The following is a 20449-nucleotide window of genomic DNA, read 5'->3' as shown; positions in this document are numbered from 1 at the left end:
ATGACCCGAGCTGAAGGCAGATGCTTAACCGACCGAGCCACCCAGGCGCCCTTGAGATCTTTGTTTTAAACATATGTGTTTTCAACTCTAACTTTTTCTTTGAGCACTGCTTTCACAGGCTCTCATAAATACATTCAGCAAAGTTGCAGGATAAACAATCAATCCAAAAAAAAAAAGATTAAAAAAATAAAATACTTAGGAATAAATTTAACCAAGTAGGCAAAAGACTTGTACACTGAAACCTATAAAACACTACTGAAGGAAATGAAAGACACAAATGAATGGAAAGACATCCATGTTGATGAACTGGAAGAATTAATACCGTTAATATAACAGCTCAGTCAGAAGAGCATGCAATTCTCAATCTCAGGATTATGAGTTCAAGCTAAAATTGGGGATAGAGATTACTAAAAAAATAAATAAACTTAGGGGTGCCTGGGTGGCTTGGTTGGTTGAGCATCCAACTCGTGGTTTCAGCTCAGGTCATGATCTCAGGGTTGTGAGAGTGAGCCCTGCTCTACACCCAGTGTGTGGCCTGAACTCATGACCAAGATAAGAGTCACATGCTCTACTGACAGGGCCAGCCAGGTGCCCCATTACTTTTATTATAAAAACTTAATTTTTGTTTAGAAAGACCATATAATGATGACAAAATAATAACTATAATCACGTAAAAGTTATTTAAAAAAATTTTTTTAAGAGATTTTATTATTTGAGAGAGAGAGCACTTGAGCATGAGCAGGGGGAGAGGCAGAGGGACAAGCAGTCTCCCCAATGAGCACAGAGCCCGACGCAAGGCTTGATCCCAGGACCCTGAGATCATGACCACAGCCAAAATCAGACGCTTAACCAACTGAGCCACCCAGGCACCCCTAAGTTTATTTTTAAATTTAAAAAAATTTTTAAGTACGCTCTATGCCCAACATGGTAAGGCTTAAACTCACAACCCCAAGATCAAGTCACGTGCTCTACCAACTGAGCCAGCCAGGTGCCCCAAATTATTTTTTTAAAACATTTTTTAATTTTTAAAGTTTTTCAAAATAATTTTTAGTAATCGCTACACTCAACATGGGTCTCAAACTCACGACCTCAAGATTGAGTCACATGCTCTTCCAACTGAACCAGCCAGGTACCCCTGTAAAAGTTATTTGTCCCCTCCGTACCCAGTTTTTTTAAATAATAATAAATTTTGACTGTAATACAATGCTATTTAAGTTTTTTGTTTGTTTCTTTTTTTTTTTTTTTAAGTAAACTCTACCCCATTGTGGGGCTTGAACTCACAGCCCTGACATCAAGAGTCACATATTCCACCAACCTAGCCAGCCAGGGGCTCCCGCTATGAAAATAATTTTAAGGATAGAAAACAGCTTGGCCTTAAACCGACAAAATGGGGGCACCTGGGTGGCTCAGTCAGTTAAGCATCTGCCTTCAGCTCAGGTCATGATCCCAGGGTCCTAGGATCAAGCCCCCCGTTGGGCTCCTTGCTCAGCGGGGAATCTGCTTCTCCCTCTCCCTCTGCCGCTCCCCCTGCTTGTGCTCTCTCTCTCTCTCAGATAAATAAAATCTTTAAAAAAAAAAAAAAAAAAAGCCGACAAAATGGTATCAGTGTTTGTGTTGGATTGGTTGGATTATAAATTTCCCAAATTTTTTGTAATATGCTTACATTTTATAAGTAAACAAAAATGAAATGATAGCCTTTCCTTGTAAAATAATTCCATATTAGTGCAATAAATCCACAAACTTAAATTAATAAAGGGCTTATTGGGGCGCCTGGGTGGCTCAGTTGGTTAAGCGACTGCCTTCGGCTCAGGTCATGATCCTGGAGTCCCTGGATCGAGTCCCGCATCGGGCTCCCTGCTCGGCAGGGAGTCTGCTTCTCCCTCTGACCCTCCCCCCTCTCATGTGCTCTCTCTCTCATTCTCTCTCTCTCAAATAAATAAAATCTTTAAAAAATAAAAAATAAAAAAATAAAGGGCTTATTACCTAAATTAGTGCTTCTGAGCATGCTGACCAGTGCTGGCATAAGCTGAAACTCAAATGTCCTTTGGACTCCACAGTGGCTGCAGGCTGGGAGCTCAGTGACTTCTGATGTAGGGCAGGTCAAAAAAAGTGGTTCTCCACTCCAGGAATACCTAGAGCAAGGAAACAATAGACCCTGAAGAAGGACCATACACAAATCACATTTCAACATCAGAGACCATGCTTTGCAAACTTTGCTTCCTTCTTGCAGAGTACCAGGAGCAAAACCAGAGAGCAAAGAAAATCCAAAGGCCCAAAACCTAGCTGCAAGCCTGTAGAGATCAGCAAGATATCTGAAGTCTTGTCAATGTTTGATTCAAAGTCTGGATGAAGGCACTAAAGCCAATGTTGAACCGAATCTAACTACAACTGCAACAAAGTCCAGACAGAGCTCAACCACAGAGTAAGCACACTTGGATCTCCACACTACCAGCCTTACAGAAGAAGGGACACATCCTTCTAAGGAGTAAATATTTACTTCAGTATCTACTGTTCTTCAACATACAATGGTAAACAATAAAAAGAAATTAGATATACAGAACAGCAGAAAATTAATTTATTTATTTGAGAGAGAGTGTATGCATAAGCTGGGGGGGGGTGCCGAGGGCAGAGCAAGAGGGAGAGAGAGAACCAGAACCCTAAGCAGGCTCCACACTCAGTGCAGAGCCCAACGCAGGGCTCGGTCTCACGACCTGAGCCAAAATCAAGAGTCGCACACTTAACTGAGCCACCCGGGTGCCCCAAGAGCAGCAGAAAAATTTAAGCCACAAAAAAAGTCAATATAAGAATACCCACAGGGGCGCTGGGGTGGTTAAGCATCTGCTGCCTTCAGCTCAGGTCATGATCTCAGGGTCCTGGGATCAAGTCCCTCATGGGTTCCCTGCTCAGCAGGGAGCCTGCTTCTCCCTCTGCCTGCCCCTCACCCTGCTTGTGCACTCTCTCTCTGAAATAAATAAATAAAATCTTAAAAAAAAAAAAAAAAAGAATACCCACAGACAAAATGACGGAGTTACCAGAAAAAGACTTTAAAATGTCAGTGGAAGGGGGATAAAACAAACAATAAAATATCCATAATAAACATATAGGGGCACCTGGGTGGCTCAGTTCATTAAGCATCTGCCTTCGGCTCAGGTCATGATCCCAGGGTGCTGGGATCGAGCCCCACACTGGGCTCCTTGCTTAGCAGGGAGCCTGTTTCTCCCTCTCCCTGCCGCTCCCTGTGCTTGTGCTCTCTCTCTCTGTGTCTATCAAATAAATAAGTAAAATCTTTAAAATAAAAATAATAATAAACATATAAAAGAATCTAGCAGAAAAGGTATACATGCATAAACAGATGAGGAAGTCAGCACAGAAATGGAAACTGAAAGAGAAATGCTAGAAATGAAAACTGCCGTAGCTGAATAAAGAATTTCATTCAATCAAAGTTAACAGCAGGTAGGAAACAACAACATAAAATCTGTGAATCTGAGGAAAACAGAAATATCCAAAATGAAACAAAAAGTGAAAATAATTTAAAAAAAGAAACAGGGTCTTTAAAAACCATGGGACAATTTCAAATTGTATGTCTAAACATACAAGTAACTAGAGTCCTAGAAAAAGGAAAGAGGACAGAAGAAATATTTGAAGAGATAATGGCCAACATTTTCCCAAAATTCATGAATAGACATCAACGCAAAAATCCAAAAAGTTCAGCAAATCCCACGCAGGATATATTAAAACATACAGTCACTGAAGTACGTGATAGTTTAATTACATAAATATAACAAACATAAGAACAACAATAAGAATTACAGCTAATTTCTAACAGAAACACTAAAGGCAACAAGTCAATGGAACAAAATCTTTCCAGTGTTGAATGGAAAGCAATAAAAAACAAATTGTATATCCAATAAAAATGTCTATTAAAAGAAATATTAACAAATACATTTGTAGACAAAACCTTCGTGGCTATCTCCAACAAACCCACACTTTATTTTTATTTTACTTATTTACTTACTTACTTACTTATTTTTAAGTAGGCTCCATGCCCAATGTGAGGCTTGAACTCACAACCCTGCAATCAAGACCTGAGATCAACAGCCCGATGTTCAACCGCCTAAGCCACCCAGGTGCCCCTAAGCTTGCATTGTAAAAAAAAAAAAAAAAAAAAAAAAAATCAGAAGTCCTTCAGACTTCTGAAATACCAGATGGAAATACCAGATGGAAGCTCAGCATGAAGGAATGTAGAGCACGAAAAGGGTAAATAGGTCGATAAATATAAAAAACCTTCTGATCATTATTTTCATTATTTTTTAAAAGATTTTATTTTTTGTTTTAAGTAATTCTATACCCAATGCAGGGCTTGAACTCACAACCCTGAGATCAAGAGCTGCATGCTCTACCGACTGAGCCAGCCAAGCACCCCCAATCATTATTTTTAATTTTATTGTATATATACTATCCTTAAAAACTATTATTTCAAACAAAAATAATAATACATTATGGGATATAAAGCACATAGAGAAGTGAACATGTGAAAACAAGATCACAAAGGGCAGGGGAAAGGTAAACAGGATTCTGTGCTATGGTTCTTAGTTCATAAAGTAGCACCTACTGTGTGAAGGCACACTGCAGGAAGTCCAAGATGCACATTATAATCACTAAAGCAACACTGTTTATGGCAACAGGAAAGACATAAAATCATAAATTAACAATATTCAATTCACTGAAAATAAGGTTAAAACAAAAGGGAGCAGACGGACAAAAAAACTAAAAAGGAAAAAAGCCAATACCAGAGTGACAAAATTAACCCACCGCCACCAATAATTACATTAAATGGACTCAAGACCCTATGTAGAAAGCAAACAGTCTGGATAAAATATAGGCAAGACCCATATATATAAGGTGTTTAAAAAGGATACTTTAAATATCACCTCACCCCTGTCAGAACGGCAACTATCAAAAAGACAAAAAATAGCAAGTGTTGGCGAGGACGTGGAGAAAAGGGAGCCCTCGCGCGCTGTCCGCGGGAGTGGAAACTGGTGCAGCCACCGTGGCGAACAGTATGCACGTCCCTCAAAAAATCAGAAACAGAACTACCATATGATCCAGCAAGCTCATTTCTGGGTATTTATTCAAAGGAGACAAAAACACGAACTCAAGAAAGAGAACTACCCTCCTGTTCACTGCAGAATTATTTACAATAGCCAAGACATGTAAGCAACCCAAGTGTCCATCGACAAATAAATGGATAAAGAAATCGTGGTGTGTGCGCGTACGTGTGTGTGTGTTGTGTGTGTATATACACGTACACATACATATACACATACAACACACAACAGAACACTCAGCCATAAAGAAGGAAATCTTGACATTTGCGACAGCATGGATGGGCCTCCAGGGCATAATGCTAAGTGAAATAAGCCAGACAGAGAAAGACATACTGTGTGAAATCACTTATAGGCAGGACCTAAAAAAACCAAAAAACAAACCAAACTCATAGAGAAGAAATTGGTGGTTTCCAGAGTCGAGGGATCAGGGGTGGGAGAAATTAAGTAAACCGGCTTTTTTTTTTCTTTTTTACTTTAAAGAAATCAAATAACTTAAAAAAAAAAAAAAAAAAAAACTCTATATTTAAAGGAAGAGGCTAAAAGTAAACAGTATAAAAAAGATCAACCATACAAAGATTAAACAAAAGAAAGCTAATGTGGCTATACCGACAGGAGATCAAATACAATCCAAGGAAGAAGCATCAACAGAAATAAACAGCAACATTTATTTATAATTATAACAGGATCAATTCATCAGATAAATAATCCTACAAGTGCATACATCTTAAAACAGTACCAAAATGCATGAGACAAACTTTAACAGAATTAAAAGAAGAAGACGTATCTATAATCATAGCTGAAAGTTTTGACACTCCTCTCTTAGTAACTGATAAGCGAGACAAAAGTGATCAGTAACAGAAACTGGTGTTGCAACAATTGGATATTCATACAAAAAAAGAACCTTGACCCTCATACATCATATACAAAAATTAACTCAAAATGGATCACAAACCCCTAAATGTAAAAACGAAAACCAAAAACTCCTACAAGAAAACACAGGAAATCAAACACAATAAATTCTGTTACCTTTGGTTAGAGAGAAAGTTCTGAGGAAATAAAAAGTTGAGGGCAGCTGGGTGGCTCAGTTGGTTAAGCCTCTGCCTTCGGCTCAGGTCATGATCCCGGAGTGCCAGGATGAGCCCTGCATCCGGCTCCCAGCTCAACAGGGAATCTGCTTCTCCCTCTCCCTCTGCCCCTCCCCCTGCTCATGCTCTCTCTTTCTCCCTCTCCTCTCAAATAAATAAAGAAAATCTTTAAAAAAAATCTTAAATAAAAAATCAAAGTTCTCAATGTACTGAAAAGATATTGTAGAGATTACTTTAAAAAAAAAAAAATCATACTAGGGCACCTGGGTGGCTCAGTCAGTTAATCGTCTGCCTTCAGCTCAGGTCATGATCTCAGTCCTGGGATCGAGCCCCGTGTCAGGTTCCCTGCTCAGCGGGGAGCCTGTTTCTCCCTCTGCTGCTCCCCCTGCTTGTGCTCTCTCGCTCTCTGTCAAATAAATAAAATCTTTAAAAAAAAAATCACAGGATATGATCCAAATTATGGGTTTTTTTTTTTTTAGTTTTTAAGTAATCTCTACACTCAACATGGGGCTCGAACTCACAACCCCAAGATCAAGCGTTGCATGCTCTACTGACTGAGCCAGCCAAGTGCCCCCCAAATTATGTTTTTTAAAAACATACATTTCCTGAGGCGTCTGGGTGGCACAGTTGGTTAAGCACCCAACTCTTGGTTTCGGCTCAGGTCGTGATCTCCGGGTCATGAGATCGAGCCCCACATCAGGCTCAGTGCTCAGCCTGGAGTCAGCTTGAGATTCTTTCTCCCCCTCCTGGCTCATGCTCTCTCCCTCTCTCTCTAAAATAAATAAATAGGGCGCCTGGGTGGCTCAGTCGTTAAGCGTCTGCCTTCGGCTCAGGTCATGATCCCAGGGTCCTGGGATCGAGCCCCACATCGGGCTCCCTGCTTGGCGGGGAGTCTGCTTCTCCCTCTCCCACTCCCCCTGCTTGTGTTCCCTCTCTCACTGTGTCTCTCTCTGTCAAATAAATAAATAAAATCTTTAAAAAAAAAAAAAAAAAAGAAATAAAATAAATAAATAAAGCTTTAAAAAACAAACAAAAAACCCCACACAAGTTCTACCCATGTACATACGTCCAAATGCATAAAAAATAAGCGAACATAATACACTAAAATCGTAGCCTCTCGGTTTGTGGAATATTAGATTTTGGTTTTCTCATTATATTTCCCAGTATTTTCCAAACTAACATGTATTGCTTTTATAATCAAGAAAAACAATAAAAGAAAATGTGCCTCTACCTCAAAATCTGCTCCTGACAAGAAGCAATTCTCTTCATGAATTTGTAAAATATCTTATCTCCACTTTTAATTGTGGTCTTCTCATATTTTTCATCACCATCACTAGGAAGACTAAAAAAAGAAAAGCAGAAAACACTTCTGAGTCTCTATATCCAGAGAATTACAATATTTAGAAGAGCAAACAAGATAATGCACATAATTTAAAAATCATAAATTTAAGCAGCGCCTGGGTGGTGCAGTCGTTAAGAAACCTTTTTAAAGAAACCTTTTTAAAAAATCGTAAATTTGGGGCGCCTGGGTGGCTCAGTCATTAAGCGTCTGCCTTCGGCTCAGGTCATGATCCCAGGGTCCTGGGATCAAGCCCCACATCGGGCTCCCTGCTCTGCGGGAAGCCTGCTTCCCCCTCTCCCACTCCCCCTGCTTGTGTTCCCTCTCTCGTTGTGTCTCTGTCAAATAAATAAATAAAATCTTAAAAAAAAAATTGTAAATTTAATACCTTGTAATATCTAACAGTAATCCCCTACACACCCTTCTCCCAAGCCCTGCTCCCTTGCCATTTTCAACTCTGGGATAATTATTTGCAATTTTAAAAGTCTTTATGCCCATTGACTATCTCCATGTCTTTCCCCACTATGGATTATTTTTCAACACCAACCAGTCTGCAAGCAGTCCAACATTATTCTGAAAAGCTTACAAAGGAAACAGCTCTGGTAAAGAACCAGGTCAGGAAGGGACGGGGCGCCTGGGTGGCTCAGTCGGTTAAGCGGCTGCCTTCGGCTCAGGTCATGATCCCAGGGTCCTGGGATCGAGTCCCGCATCGGGCTCCCTGCTCTGCGGGGAGCCTGCTTCTCCCTCTCCCTCTGCCTGCTTCTCTGCCTACTTGTGTTCTCTCTCTATCTCTCTGTCAAATAAATAAATAAAATCTTTAAAAAAAAAAAAAAAAAAAAAAAGAACCAGGTAAGGAAAGGAAAAAAGAAGGGGGGGAAATCGGAGGGGGAGACAAACCATGACAGACTATGGACTCTGAGAAACAAACTGAGGGTTCTAGAGGGGAGGGGGGTGGGGGGATGGGTTAGCCTGGTGATGGGTATTAAAGAGGGCACGTACTGAATGGAACACTGGGTGTTATACGCAAACAATGAATCGTGGAACACTACATCAAAAACTAATGATGTAATGTATGGTGATTAACATAATATAATAGTAAAAAAAAAAGAACCAGGTCATCTCTCCAAATATCCTATCGTAATTCTATTATAATAGCAAAAATGATCATTCTTATTTCTTTATAGGGCTTTGGTTTATAAAGCCTTTTAGGACCTATTCTCTCAAGTGACTCCTAAAACCATCTGATGAGACAGACAACAGAGATATCAACACGACTCTCATTTCCCTGGTGCGGCTGAAGCTCTGGGCGGGTCTCTGACGTCCCAGGCCAGTTCTTGAGCCACAGCCAAGAGTCAAAAAACAAATGGCATTTTTCTAACTTACCTGTCTGAGCCAATCATTTAAAGACAAAAAATAAAGTTAAAGAGATAGTAGACACACGTTCTTCTGTACCAGCTGTCACCCCTAACTTCTCTGTTCCTCTTCTTGAGGGTAGTTAGAAACAGAGCAGTGTTTTCCAGCTAACTCAAGGGTGGCTGGTAAGATTGCCTTGTCTGTTTCCCTTTCTCATCCAAGAGGAGCAAAGCAGAAAGGTCCTACACGTACAAGCTCTGCTTGAAAAAGTTTCCCCAAGTACTAGAATCAAACCAAAGGGTACCTACTGTGGCAGCTTCCTGGTCAAGTCCCCTCTCAGACTCAGCAGCACACGTTCTCACCTTTGGGAAAGCAACTGTTCCATATCCACTCCTTCCTTCTGTTGATACTCCCTCAGAAGGCTGTGAGCGTGCTCTAGGCTGACGAAGTCCCTGTAATCCTCCTCATCCACAACACAGATGTAATATGGCAGGAACTGTGGCACCTCAGAAGGCAAGGCCATGTCCTCCCCAGGAGAAGCAGGAGAAGCAGCGCCCGGGACAGCATCCCGCAGGTGGAGATCCTGGAGCTGGGCAGTACAGTCTACGTCTCTGGCACTACTGGAATCATTTCCAAAATCCAAGGTAAGCTGTGGTGGCGGCGCCTCCTCACTGTCACTTCCCCAGTCACCTGCACCTTCGCACCAATCCTCTGCTGCAAGGCCATTTTCCTGTTTCTGGAAGAATATTCAGTGAATGAAGCCCAAGCACACTTGAGCGATCTCACCTATTCCCTTGGCTTGAGCTACCCATTCCTTCACCTTCTCGAAGGAGCCTTCACATAGCACCTTCCCCTCTTGCACATTCTGATTCAACTTCCTGGTCCCCATACACTCAAAAGCATGCTGGAGGTAACAATAAGTCTCTTCCCTTTCCAGGGGCAGCGTGGCAAACGTAGTACAGTGGTTTCTTCAACCATCTATTCCCAACTCTTTCAGTTGTGCTTCATGTACTACAGAAGCTAGCAGGAGAGAACTACATTTCCCAGACTCCTTAGCAGCTAGGGGTTCGGATATGATCAAGGGCTGGCTAGTCAGGCCCATTAGGGAGACACAAACTTGAAACAGAATGAGGTGGAAAGAGAGGCCATGAAGCAAAAGTGATATAAAGCAAGGACCTGGAGCTAAAAGATATAACAAGGGCAGCTTCCGCTTCACCAGATCACATCTCAGCTTTCTGACTGCAGGTGGGGTAGGTGGTATAACAGCTCCTTGACAGGCCAGTTCTGAGGTGTGGTTCGTTCCTGGAGCGGCCCCCTCCAACCTATCCAGTGATAGTAAAAACCTAATTCTGTCTCGGCTTTAAAAAGTCAGTGTTTTTCTTTTTTTTTTTTTTTTTAAAGATTTTATTTATTTATTTGAGAGAAAGAGAGAGAGACAGAGAAACAGCATGAGAGGGGAGAGGGTCAGAGGGAGAAGCAGGCTCCCCGCTGAGCCGGGAGCCCGATGTGGGACTCGATCCCAGGACTCCGGGATCATGACCTGAGCCGAAGGCAGTTGCTTAACCAACTGAGCCACCCAGGCGCCCAAAGTCAGTGTTTTTCTATTACCTGCAACCCAACCCTGACAAATATAGGCAGACACCATCGGTTTCATCTTTTCGTTCCTGGTACTGCTGGTACCATGCCTGGCACACGTTTAGAACTCAGCGTATATACATACATAAGCGGACATTTACAGGCAAAAGGAGACTGAATTTTGTTCTGCAGCTACCAACTTGCCCAACCTTTTAATTCAATAAATTCAAACTTTTTTCTGATTGTTTGCTATATACATGTACAGGTACCACAGGAACTATGTTTACTATAAACACATATATATGTATTACACACAAACACATATATGTATACATCCATACTTTTTTCCCAAACAAAAACAGCGAATTATGTGCCTCAAGGCCTTCAGTGTATATCAAAAGAAAAAAAGAACAAAATCTTAAGGAGATAGCACTTCACAGTTCAGAAAAGTGCAAAAACCATGCCAACGTACTTCAAAAGGCCACGGCTGAAAGTTTATCTTAAACGATATTCTAGAAAATACCCTCAAATTACAGCAAGTCATAATATGCTAACCACAACCGGTTTACCTGAGCGTCCTGCGCCTCCCTCTCTCGCACCTGCAGGCACTGGGAACGAAACACCTTCCAGCTTCGGGGTAAAAAATAAATGGCAGTGAGGCTCCAACGCTGACCACCAGCCAGCTGGCCAGCCCTATCCGGTGCGGCCGGCGCGGCCCCCAGCTCCCGCCCACTCGGCATAAAAGCCCGAGGCAGCTCGGAACTTCCCCGCCTACCTGCGCGTCCCGCCGCGGCCGCACCTGGGAAAGGGGCACGCGAACACGTGCAGTAGCCGGTGAAACGGGGAGCCTTCCAGCGGACAGTACACCTGCACGACCAGGGCAAGAGGCTGCCTGCAACGTTCACACACTGGCCTCGGCGCTGCTACCGCCGGCAGGGCGTCCTGAGGGCAGGGGAAGCGCTCAGACTCCGGCTCTGCTCAGGGACCTCGCCCCCTCCCTCAGCCCGTAGCCCTCACCAGCACCCGCCGACCCCGGCTCCGGCGCTCCACCTCACCGGAAGGCCGCCCAGCTTGCTAGCAGTCCAGGCGCCCGGCCCCGTGGGGCGGCCGCGCACTGCAGTGTCTCGAAGTCCGAGCAGCACTGGTTTCCGAAAAGCCGCCATGACTACGAGGCACCCACGTGGAAAGGCGAACTACGGCGGCCGAGACGGTGCGCCTCTCCGCGCACGCGCACTGGCTACACCTGCGAGACGGCCCCGCCCCCTTAAGATTATGCTTAGGAGGATTAGGTACCCCGAGCTGCGCAGGGCTCAAAATGCGGGAGCCCCAGACATTTTGTGCCTCCGAATGCGCCGAGGTAGGAAGTACGCACCATCTAGTATGAAGAAGTCTTGCCAAAAGATTTTACGTGAAGTGGAATAATAGTATTATCGTTAAGACAAAAAAAAGTTTTGATTTTTCAAGGTACACGTCAAAATGCTTACAGAGGAAATTGCGGAGCGGGCCATGAGTTGGTAACTTGAAATTCGGCGTCAGACAGAGATCCTTGACTTTTATATGTTTGGGATTTTCCATAAGGGAAATTTTTTTTTTTTTTTTTAATGCCTGTGGCACAACCTAGGTGAATTTTGAAAACATCATGATAAGTGAAAGAAGCCAGACACAAAAGGCCAAGTTCTGGAAAAGGTGAACTTCAAAGAAAGAAATCAGATCAATTGTTGTCAGGGTTTGGGTTCAGAGGGTAGGGATTGACCACAAAGGGGTGCCAGGAATCTACCTCTTCAGGTGATGAAAATGCTGTATATCTCAACTGTGGTGGTTATGTGACGTATACATTTGTCAAAACTCAAAACCGCACCCCAAAAGAAGGTGCGTTTTTCTGTATGTAAATTATACCTCAACCTGATTTTTTAGAAAATGCAGATTTCGGGGTTGCCTGGCTGGCTCAGTAGTTGAGCATCTGCCTTCGGCTCAGGTCATGATCCCGGGGTCCTGGGATGAGCCCCGCATCGGGCTCCCTGCTCCGCGGGAGACCTGCCTCTCCCTCTCCCCTTCCCCCGCTTGTGTTCCCTCTCTCGCTGTCTGTGTCAGATAAATAAATAAAATCTTAAAAAAAAAAAAAAATGCAGATTTCAAAGGCACTCTTGCAGTCTTCATACTATAGTGTGCAAAGGAAGTGTATGTTTTCAAGGACTGACACCTTCAAGCAGGATATAAATGCCGCATGATGTTTGGCTGCAGCCCCAGCACAGACCTGGAGATGAAACCAGTTTGCTGCTGGTTTATCACTGCCAATCTGCTTTAAAAGCTTTAGAAGGCACTGTGAAGTCTGACCTTGGTGTTCATTTCAGGTCTAGCCAAAGAGGGTGCATGAGTTGGCAGATACTTGTTATTTTAGGTAAGTTTCCCAAGATATATATTTTTGGTTATGGCAAAAAGAAACAAACTTCAAAACTGGTATTCTTGCTACTACAGCAAAACATCTTCCAGCAGTTACTGAGCTTTTTCCATCATCAGTCACCTGTTTATATAACACTACTGACTACAACCCCTTGTTCAAACTGTGATCACAGCATGAAGGCTTATTACTTAAGATGAATTTTCAAGATGTTAATTGCCCCATTGTGGAATTCCAGAGGCAATATAACATCAAATTTGAAACTGACGTTATTGTGGGGTCCTTGGAACAGTGTTAACAGAAAGGTGTTTGCATGTGTGAGATTTGAAGCATTCCACTTAATGATTTTATAGGGTTTGGACTTCCCTGGCAGACACACAAATCAAGTTGATGATAGTATTTATGTCTGTATGTATGCATGTAATCTCTGCCCCCAAGGTGGGGCTCGAATTCATGACCCCAGAGATCAACGGTTGCGTGCTCCACTGACCTAGCCAGCAAGGTGCTCCCAGTTTATTTTTTAAAGATTTTATTTATTTGACAGAGACACAGCGAGAGAGGGAACACAAGCAGGGGGAGTGGGCGAGGGAGAAGCGATGCGGGGCTCGATCCCAGGACCCTGGCATCATGACCTGAGCCGAAGGCAGATGCTTAACAACTGAGCCACCCAGGTTCCCCACCCCCGCAGTTTGTATTTATTTGAGCAAGTACAGAATGAAGACTTTGAAGGCTGCTTGAATCTCACACTGAAGAGTTCTTCATGACAGTTAATTTTATGTACCAACTTAACTGGGCTAGGAGGTGCCCAGATAGCTGGTAAAACATTATTTCTGGGATTGTCTGTGAGGGTGTTTCCAGAAAAGAATAGCATTTGCATCAGTAGACTGAGTAAAGATCTGCCCTCACCAGTGTGGGTGGGCATCACCCAGGCTGTTGAGGGCCCTAAGAGAACAAAAAGGTAGAGGAAGGGTGAATTCTCTTTCTTCTTCAGCTGGGACATCCATCTCCTCCTACCCTCAGACTGAAACCTACCTGCCCTGGTTTCCCTGGTTCTCCAGCTTGTGGTAAAGAGCATATTGTGGGACTTCCCAGCCTCCATAATCAGGTTTGCCAATTCTCATAATACATCTCCTTGCATATATCTGCATCCCACTGGTGATATTTCTCTGGAGAACCCTAAATAACACACTGTTCAAGAACTCACAACCACTGGCAGCCACAGGACAAGGGGAAGCCACAAGGGAGGATGGTGGTGGTGATGGGGGGAGGAGAGCAAGGCAGGGCCAAGGGACATGTGGCCATCTAACTGACATGTGCAAGTTCCTTCTGCATAAAGCATGACAGGAGACTTGGCGGCTGGCCTAGAGGAGCAGTGGTCCCACTCCTAAGAGATCCCTCATGTAAAGCCAAGTTAGCCTGAGGGGCTCTGCCACCTAGAATTTTTCTCTCTACAGACTTTTTTTTTTGTGCTTGCTCTTTTGTAATAGAGGAGATGCCTCTGATGGGAAAAGACCTTCACTTTTCATCAATTACGTTAAGAAAGCAGGTGGGTTGGGACTCCTGAGTGGCACAGTCGGTTAAGCATCTGACTCTTGGTTTTGGCTCAGGTTGTGATCTCAGGGTTATGAAGCTGAGTCCTGCGTTGGGCTCCGTGCTCAGCACAGAGTCTGCTTGAGTTTCTCTCCCTCCCTCCTGCTCTCTTTCTCTCTCAAATAAACAAATCTTTAAAAAAAAAAAAAAAAAAGGCAATAAAACCAAAGGAGGTCAGTTACCAGGAGCCTCAACAGAGCCCAACTGTCAAAAAACATCTTTACGTCACCTCTACCAAAGTGAGAAGTGGGCATTCGCTTTTGGAATTAAAAAAAAGCAAAACAAACAAACAACAGAGAAGTGCGAACAATTTCTGAGTATTATTTTAAGCAGACGTTTGTACCCGTATGGTCACTTTCTGTAAGTAGGACATTCCTCCCTTTGAACCTCCATGGGTGCAGTTTGCCTTCTCCATATGGGAGCAAAAAATACAAATCCTGGCTTTTCTTGTCTTGAGGAAGGCACATGACCAAGCCAGAGTACAACCCATAAGTGGGCGACCCAGGAAAGAATGGGGTGAAGGCAGCTGTGATGACAGGGTCGGGGACAGCAGGGCTTTGTGCAAGGGGAGCAGTCTTCCTGTCCAGATTCTGTATCGTGATCTAGGGTGTAGATCCTGGAAGCTCAGCCTCTAGTCTACCCGTCCATTTTGCTCGACTTTTTTTTTTTTTAAGATTTTATTTATTTATTTGAAAGAGAGAGAACATGAGCGGGGCAAGGTCAGAGGGAGAAGCGGACTCCCCGCCAAGCAGGGAGCCCGACGCGGGACTCGATCCAGAGACTCCAGGATCATGACTTGAGCCGAAGGCAGTCGCCTCAACCAACTGAGCCACCCAGGCGCCCTCGACTTTTTTAAATAAAATTCCCTTTCTGGCTAGTTGGCCAAAAATATTATTTGATATCTCGAATAGAAGATAAAAGGGTGGTTTGTTCAAAATCCCTTTTTTCAATGTCTGTCTTATAAAAGGAAAGAATTACCTGAGCATCTGGCCAGAAGATGAGCTTCACCCTTGACCCAGACTGGGTATTCACCCAAAATAGACCTAATCTAAAGCAGCTTTTTAGAACTATCCGGTGAACAGAAGTGTGCAATTCCTCCGAAGTCACAGAGCAAAGGAGTGGACAAAGGAGAAGGAATTTGCTTACAGAAGCCAAGCTGCCCCTGTGACCCTGACTGTGCCCCAACCCCCTCCTCCACTCTCTTCTCAAGGGACCGTCCTCCACTCTGGACCTACTCACCACTTACAGTCAAGCCTCAATCAAGCAAGGCACATCACTCCTACTGGGCCCCTAACTCCTGTGTAGAGCACCACTTCTGGAGATGAGAAGAGGCTGAGCCTACAACCTCCTTTGTGGCATCTTTATTTTTCTATCTGGTACATGAACAAAGTGAACATGGTCAATAAAATCAACTGCACCGAGACACTTCAGCTGACTGTAAAACAGAGGACACGTGGACATGGAAGGGCGGGGTAGCAATTCCAGACTAGCTTTCCCCAAAGGGCTTATGCTCCAAGCCCGCAACCAGAGGCTGCTCTGGGCAGGACTGTGCAGGGCATCTCTGGGGAGGAGCGACAAGAAGGACCAGTCACAACAGGGACTGCAGCCGGGCATGAGTTTATTGGCTTCTGGCCTCACGCTCCTGCTTGATGAAGTTGATGAGCCCATTGGTGGAAGAGTCGTGAGAGGTCACTGGGCTACTGCCGTCAAGCTCAGGCTCGATTTTCTTGGCCAGCTGCTTTCCCAGCTCCACCCTGCCAGGACAAGGAGAAAGATGGTTAAGAGGAAGGTTCCAGCATCACGAGTGAAATCCACAAGCCAACCCATAGGCATTCTCTACCCGCCCCTTGAGGAGGAGCAACTCACCCCCACTGGTCAAAGCTGTTGATGTCCCAGATGATACCCTGAACGAAGATCTTGTGCTCGTACATGGCTATAGGGGTGGCAGATGGGGCACATTAAGGCTCGACCGGCTTTATCCAACCTACCCTAGGCCAGGACCTTCCCCACTCACTCACCAATCAAGGCTCCCAGAATGAATGGTGTGAGCTTGGTGAACACAATAGAGTTGGTTGGCCGATTTCCTTCAAAGACCTTTAGAAAACACCCAGGAATGTCCCCCGGTAAGTCATCACCCCCAAATCCTCACAAGGGATGTGCACCCTATCCCAGAGGCTGGGATATGCCTATCTGTAAGGACAGTCCCTCCTACTGGGTAGGACAAGCCAGGCACGCCATGAATCCCTACCCAGACCCCACAACTTTATCCTTCTGACTCCAGGATGCCAGCCACAGCCCACTTCAGGAGAGGTGCTGACCTTGTGTGGCAACAGCTTCTCCAAGGCCTCCGGACTCTTCCCCGCGGCCTGCAGCTCCTTCCGGGCCTCCTCTGTCGACTTCCCCTTCATCAGGGCCTCAGTCTGGGCCAAAAAGTTGGCCAGGAGGATCTGACAAGAGAGATACCCGGTTCTACTTGGAAGTCCTGTCTGAGCTCCAGGCACAGGGGCAAGACTGCCTGGCACTTCCCAGGTGGGGTTAGTCCCAGCCCCCAAGTAGAGCTCAAATGGAGCAAGGCAAGGATGGGAGGGCACACCGGACGACACAGCCAAGTAAGTGACAACAGTAACTGCCCTTTAAGGGATATGCATGACTTGCCAAGGACCCTGCTAAGAACTTAGCAATATCTATGTTTTTCTTTTTTTTTTTTAAGATTTATTTATTTATTTGAGAGAGAGACAGAGACAGAGAATCCCAAACAGACTCCCCGCAGAGCGTGGAGCCTGACTCGGGGCTCCATCTCACGACCCTGAAATGATGACCTGAGCCAAAACCAAGAGTCAGATGCTCAACCGACCGAGCCACCCAGGTGCCCCTACCGTATCTATCTTACGGTCTTCCCATCTGCTGCTGTAGTAAGCACCATCTTGGCTCTATGACCTTTGCCCCCTCCCTGCTGTTACACCTGTGTGGGCTACATTACATGGCAAAGGAGATCTTACAGATAGAATGAAGGTAACAGACCTTGAGACAGGGATAGGTGGGCCCAATGTAATCACATGGGCCCTTAGAAGTAGAAGACGAAGACAAATGGGTCAGTCAGAGATGCAACAGAAGGGGCAGGACAGAATCGAGGCTGGAGCGGGACGCATCCCACCACTGCCGGCTCTGAGATGGAGGGCACCACAGGCCAAGGTGGCTTGTCGAAGTTGAGAATGATCCCCGGTGGCCATCAAGGAAACTGGACCTTGGTCCTACCCTGAGCAGACACCCAGCGGAGCCTGCTGGACTTCAGACCCACAGAAACCGAGATAAAAACTGGGTGTTGTTTTAAGTCACTAAGTTTGTGTAATTTATTATGGCAGGAACAGAAAACTAATATAACTGCCAACTAATGCATCAGCTCCTAAGCAGCCTGGGTGAAGGCGAGCCTAAGAAAGTGTGAGGAGAGGCAGGACAAGGCTCTTACCTTGTGATGCAAACCCTTCCTTATTGGGTGCTGGGTCTGGACTGGGATGAGGAAGTCACAAGGTATTATCTTGGTGCCTGTAAAGGGTACAATGGTCACCCAAGCGCCTACCCCAGCCCACGGGAGCCACCCGAGGGAGAAGTCTCTGCTGGTGGGCCTTCCACGTCCACAGCAGCACCCCTGCCCCAGCCAGGGGGCCCTACCTTGGTGGATGAGCTGGTAGAAGGCATGCTGGCCATTGGTCCCTGGCTCCCCCCACACAATGGGGCCCGTCTGGTGGTCCACACGAGTGCCGGACTTGGTGATGTACTTCCCGTTGGACTCCATGTCACCCTGGAACAGGGACAGAAACCCAGCCCTCTAGCTGCAAGTCTTGCTTTTATTCATGAACTGTGCCCAAATCCTGCCTGGGACGTAGCACACATACCTGCCCTGCCTTGTGTGGTGTCCATAGGCAGGACCCTTCTATCTCCCCTCACCTGTGAGGACACAGGCTCATAGCTTTCTGGCTTACACCACCAAGGGAAGGACCTAGGACTAGGAGAAGGTGGGTATGGAGGTCTGAGGAGGACCTCCCTAAGAGCAGAAATAGGTCACAGTATTTTTAACTGATGTCTTTTTTTTTTTTAATTTATTTATTTAAGTCATCTCTACACCCCACGTGGGGCTTGAACTCATGACCCCAAGATCAAGAGTTGCATGCTCTTCCGACCGAGCCAGCCAGGAGGCCCTCTTCAACTGGTCTCTTAAGAGAAAGGCTGGCTGGGGATCCAGGGTGTAGAGCCTTTGACATCTGCCACCTCAACCTGATGCTGGGCTGTGGGGAGCCCTGGCCCCTTCTTTAATCAGCTTCAGGTGTTGGTGAAAGTCTGCTGTGCCGGCCCAAGGGCTGCAGGGCACAAACTAGGTTCACGCCAAACAAACTGGGGACAGATGTGGAAGGGCTGCCTGGAACAGAATCTGGACTAGGAGACAGGCTGCTTGGTCCCCAGGGGTTCTGGAGATTTGCAGAGGTACAGAAGGCCATGAGTAGCCCAAAGGGGCACCACAGACTGGGTGTGAACTTGCTTTCCTGGAGGGACGAGGGCAGTATAAGCCATAGGGGTCCCCGCTGGCAGCCCCACCCTCTGGCAGGCACACAGAGTGATGGCCAAGGAAGAAATGACCCAGGGGAGACACATGCCCTGAGGGCCTGACAGGCCACCACGATAACTAGTCATGCCCTCCCACGGTGGTCAAACTTGGCTAACACTCATCAAACGGACCCTGGTGACAGGGATTCACCCTGAGATTGGAACACGAGTAGGCTTTGGCTGCGCCCAAGGGCAGTGGGGGGAGAAAGCCGCTGGAGGGGCAGGAACCTGACTCCAAGGCCTGGCCTGGCAGCTGGTACCTGCTGGAAGTAGGCCGCAAAGCGGTGTAGATACTGGTCATAGGGCAGCATGGCCTGCGTCTCACACCCGAAGCAGTTGATGTACCAGACACCCAGCAGAGCCAGCAGGACGGGGGCGTTCTTCTCCAGGGGGGTCGTACGGAAGTGCTGGTCCTGAAACCAGAGCAGGGTGGGGGGGAGCTGAGCAGCCACCCTGGAGGGAAGGACGGAGGGAGCTGGACCAACCAAATGTCTCTGGCAGAGAACACAAGCCTCAGCTACTTACCATCCAGTGGGCCCCTGAGAGCAGCTGCTCGAAGTTGTCAAATCCTGCGACACAAAAGCAGCGTCAACAGAAACGGTCATGCCCAGTGCCCTCGTGGCAGTGGACACAGCTTCTTTTTGCAACCAAGGAAAAGCTGACGCTGACGTGCAGCCAGAAGAAACAGGACCTGGGAAGACCTGGGCCTACAGGAGGCTCTCTAACCAGAGTCAGCCTTGAGCGCAAAGGCCGATCTAACTTCACCTACCACGGGAAACGACGGGACAGCAGGTGTGAGGGGTAGAGAGAAAGGCCAACCTGCAAACACCAGAGAAAAGTCAGGCCCGCCCTCCTAACCTGAAAGAAATGTTCCAGCCAAAGGGACAGAAGCCAGTGGCCTGTGGGGTCAGAAAGGTGTTCAGGGACATGAGACCCCCACCCCTGACCGTAGACTACAACATGGTCCCCCAAGACTAAAACACTCACTCACCCACATGCAGTGCAATGGAGAGTCCAATGGCTGACCACAGCGAGTAGCGTCCTCCTACCCACTAGGAGAGACAGGAAAAGGTGCTGCAGAAGGGTTGGCACACCCCGCCCCCCACCCTCCTGCCACAAAACTTGCCCCCGAGAGCAATGCTCTTCCACAGGTGCAGCATGGAGGGCCTGGGCCCAACCCACCTCTGGGAAGCAAGACAGCAGGCCAGGCGCTGGCAACTCTTTGTGCTGACCAACGGGGCAGACTATGTGGGACTGATCAGAGCCACAAGACTCAGCTGAAGACCTTACCATGGCTGGCCCTGTCTCCTCAGACACAGACAGACCCAGTACCTCATACTTGCACCAGGCCCGGCCTCCTCCTCAGACAGACAGACCCAGCGCCTCATACCCACGCCAGGCC

The 20449-nt window shown here is 46.1% G+C and overlaps 2 protein-coding genes across 3 annotated transcripts in view; both read right to left on the bottom strand.

The window, feature by feature from the left end:
* Positions 1–11626, bottom strand: part of PDCD2L (programmed cell death 2 like) — a 28090-nt gene extending 16464 nt beyond the window's left edge. For both annotated transcript variants that reach the window (XM_032390511.1, XM_032390513.1), the window contains exons 1-6: positions 11516–11626; positions 11236–11402; positions 11030–11090; positions 9248–9621; positions 7425–7535; positions 1984–2132 (exon numbers count right to left, since the gene is read on the bottom strand). In XM_032390511.1, coding sequence (XP_032246402.1) covers positions 1984–2132; positions 7425–7535; positions 9248–9621; positions 11030–11090; positions 11236–11402; positions 11516–11623 — 970 coding nt within the window. In that variant the 5' untranslated portion in view covers positions 11624–11626. The remainder of the gene's footprint in view (positions 1–1983; positions 2133–7424; positions 7536–9247; positions 9622–11029; positions 11091–11235; positions 11403–11515) is intronic.
* Positions 11627–15794: 4168 nt separating this feature from the next.
* The window catches only part of GPI (glucose-6-phosphate isomerase), a 24408-nt gene continuing 19753 nt past the window's right edge, over positions 15795–20449 (bottom strand). The window contains exons 10-18 of the mRNA XM_032390449.1: positions 20039–20099; positions 19573–19616; positions 19308–19460; positions 18118–18247; positions 17915–17991; positions 16767–16895; positions 16467–16542; positions 16315–16381; positions 15795–16202 (exon numbers count right to left, since the gene is read on the bottom strand). Of these exons, the coding sequence (XP_032246340.1) occupies positions 16067–16202; positions 16315–16381; positions 16467–16542; positions 16767–16895; positions 17915–17991; positions 18118–18247; positions 19308–19460; positions 19573–19616; positions 20039–20099 (873 nt within the window). The 3' untranslated portion in view covers positions 15795–16066. The remainder of the gene's footprint in view (positions 16203–16314; positions 16382–16466; positions 16543–16766; positions 16896–17914; positions 17992–18117; positions 18248–19307; positions 19461–19572; positions 19617–20038; positions 20100–20449) is intronic.

The sequence above is a fragment of the Phoca vitulina genome, unplaced genomic scaffold, assembly GCF_004348235.1.
Source record: "Phoca vitulina isolate PV1807 unplaced genomic scaffold, GSC_HSeal_1.0 scaffold58, whole genome shotgun sequence".
Classification (NCBI taxonomy): domain Eukaryota; kingdom Metazoa; phylum Chordata; class Mammalia; order Carnivora; family Phocidae; genus Phoca; species Phoca vitulina.
The sequence above is the reverse complement of the archived record's forward strand: the minus strand, read 5'-3'. Positions and strand labels throughout refer to the sequence as shown.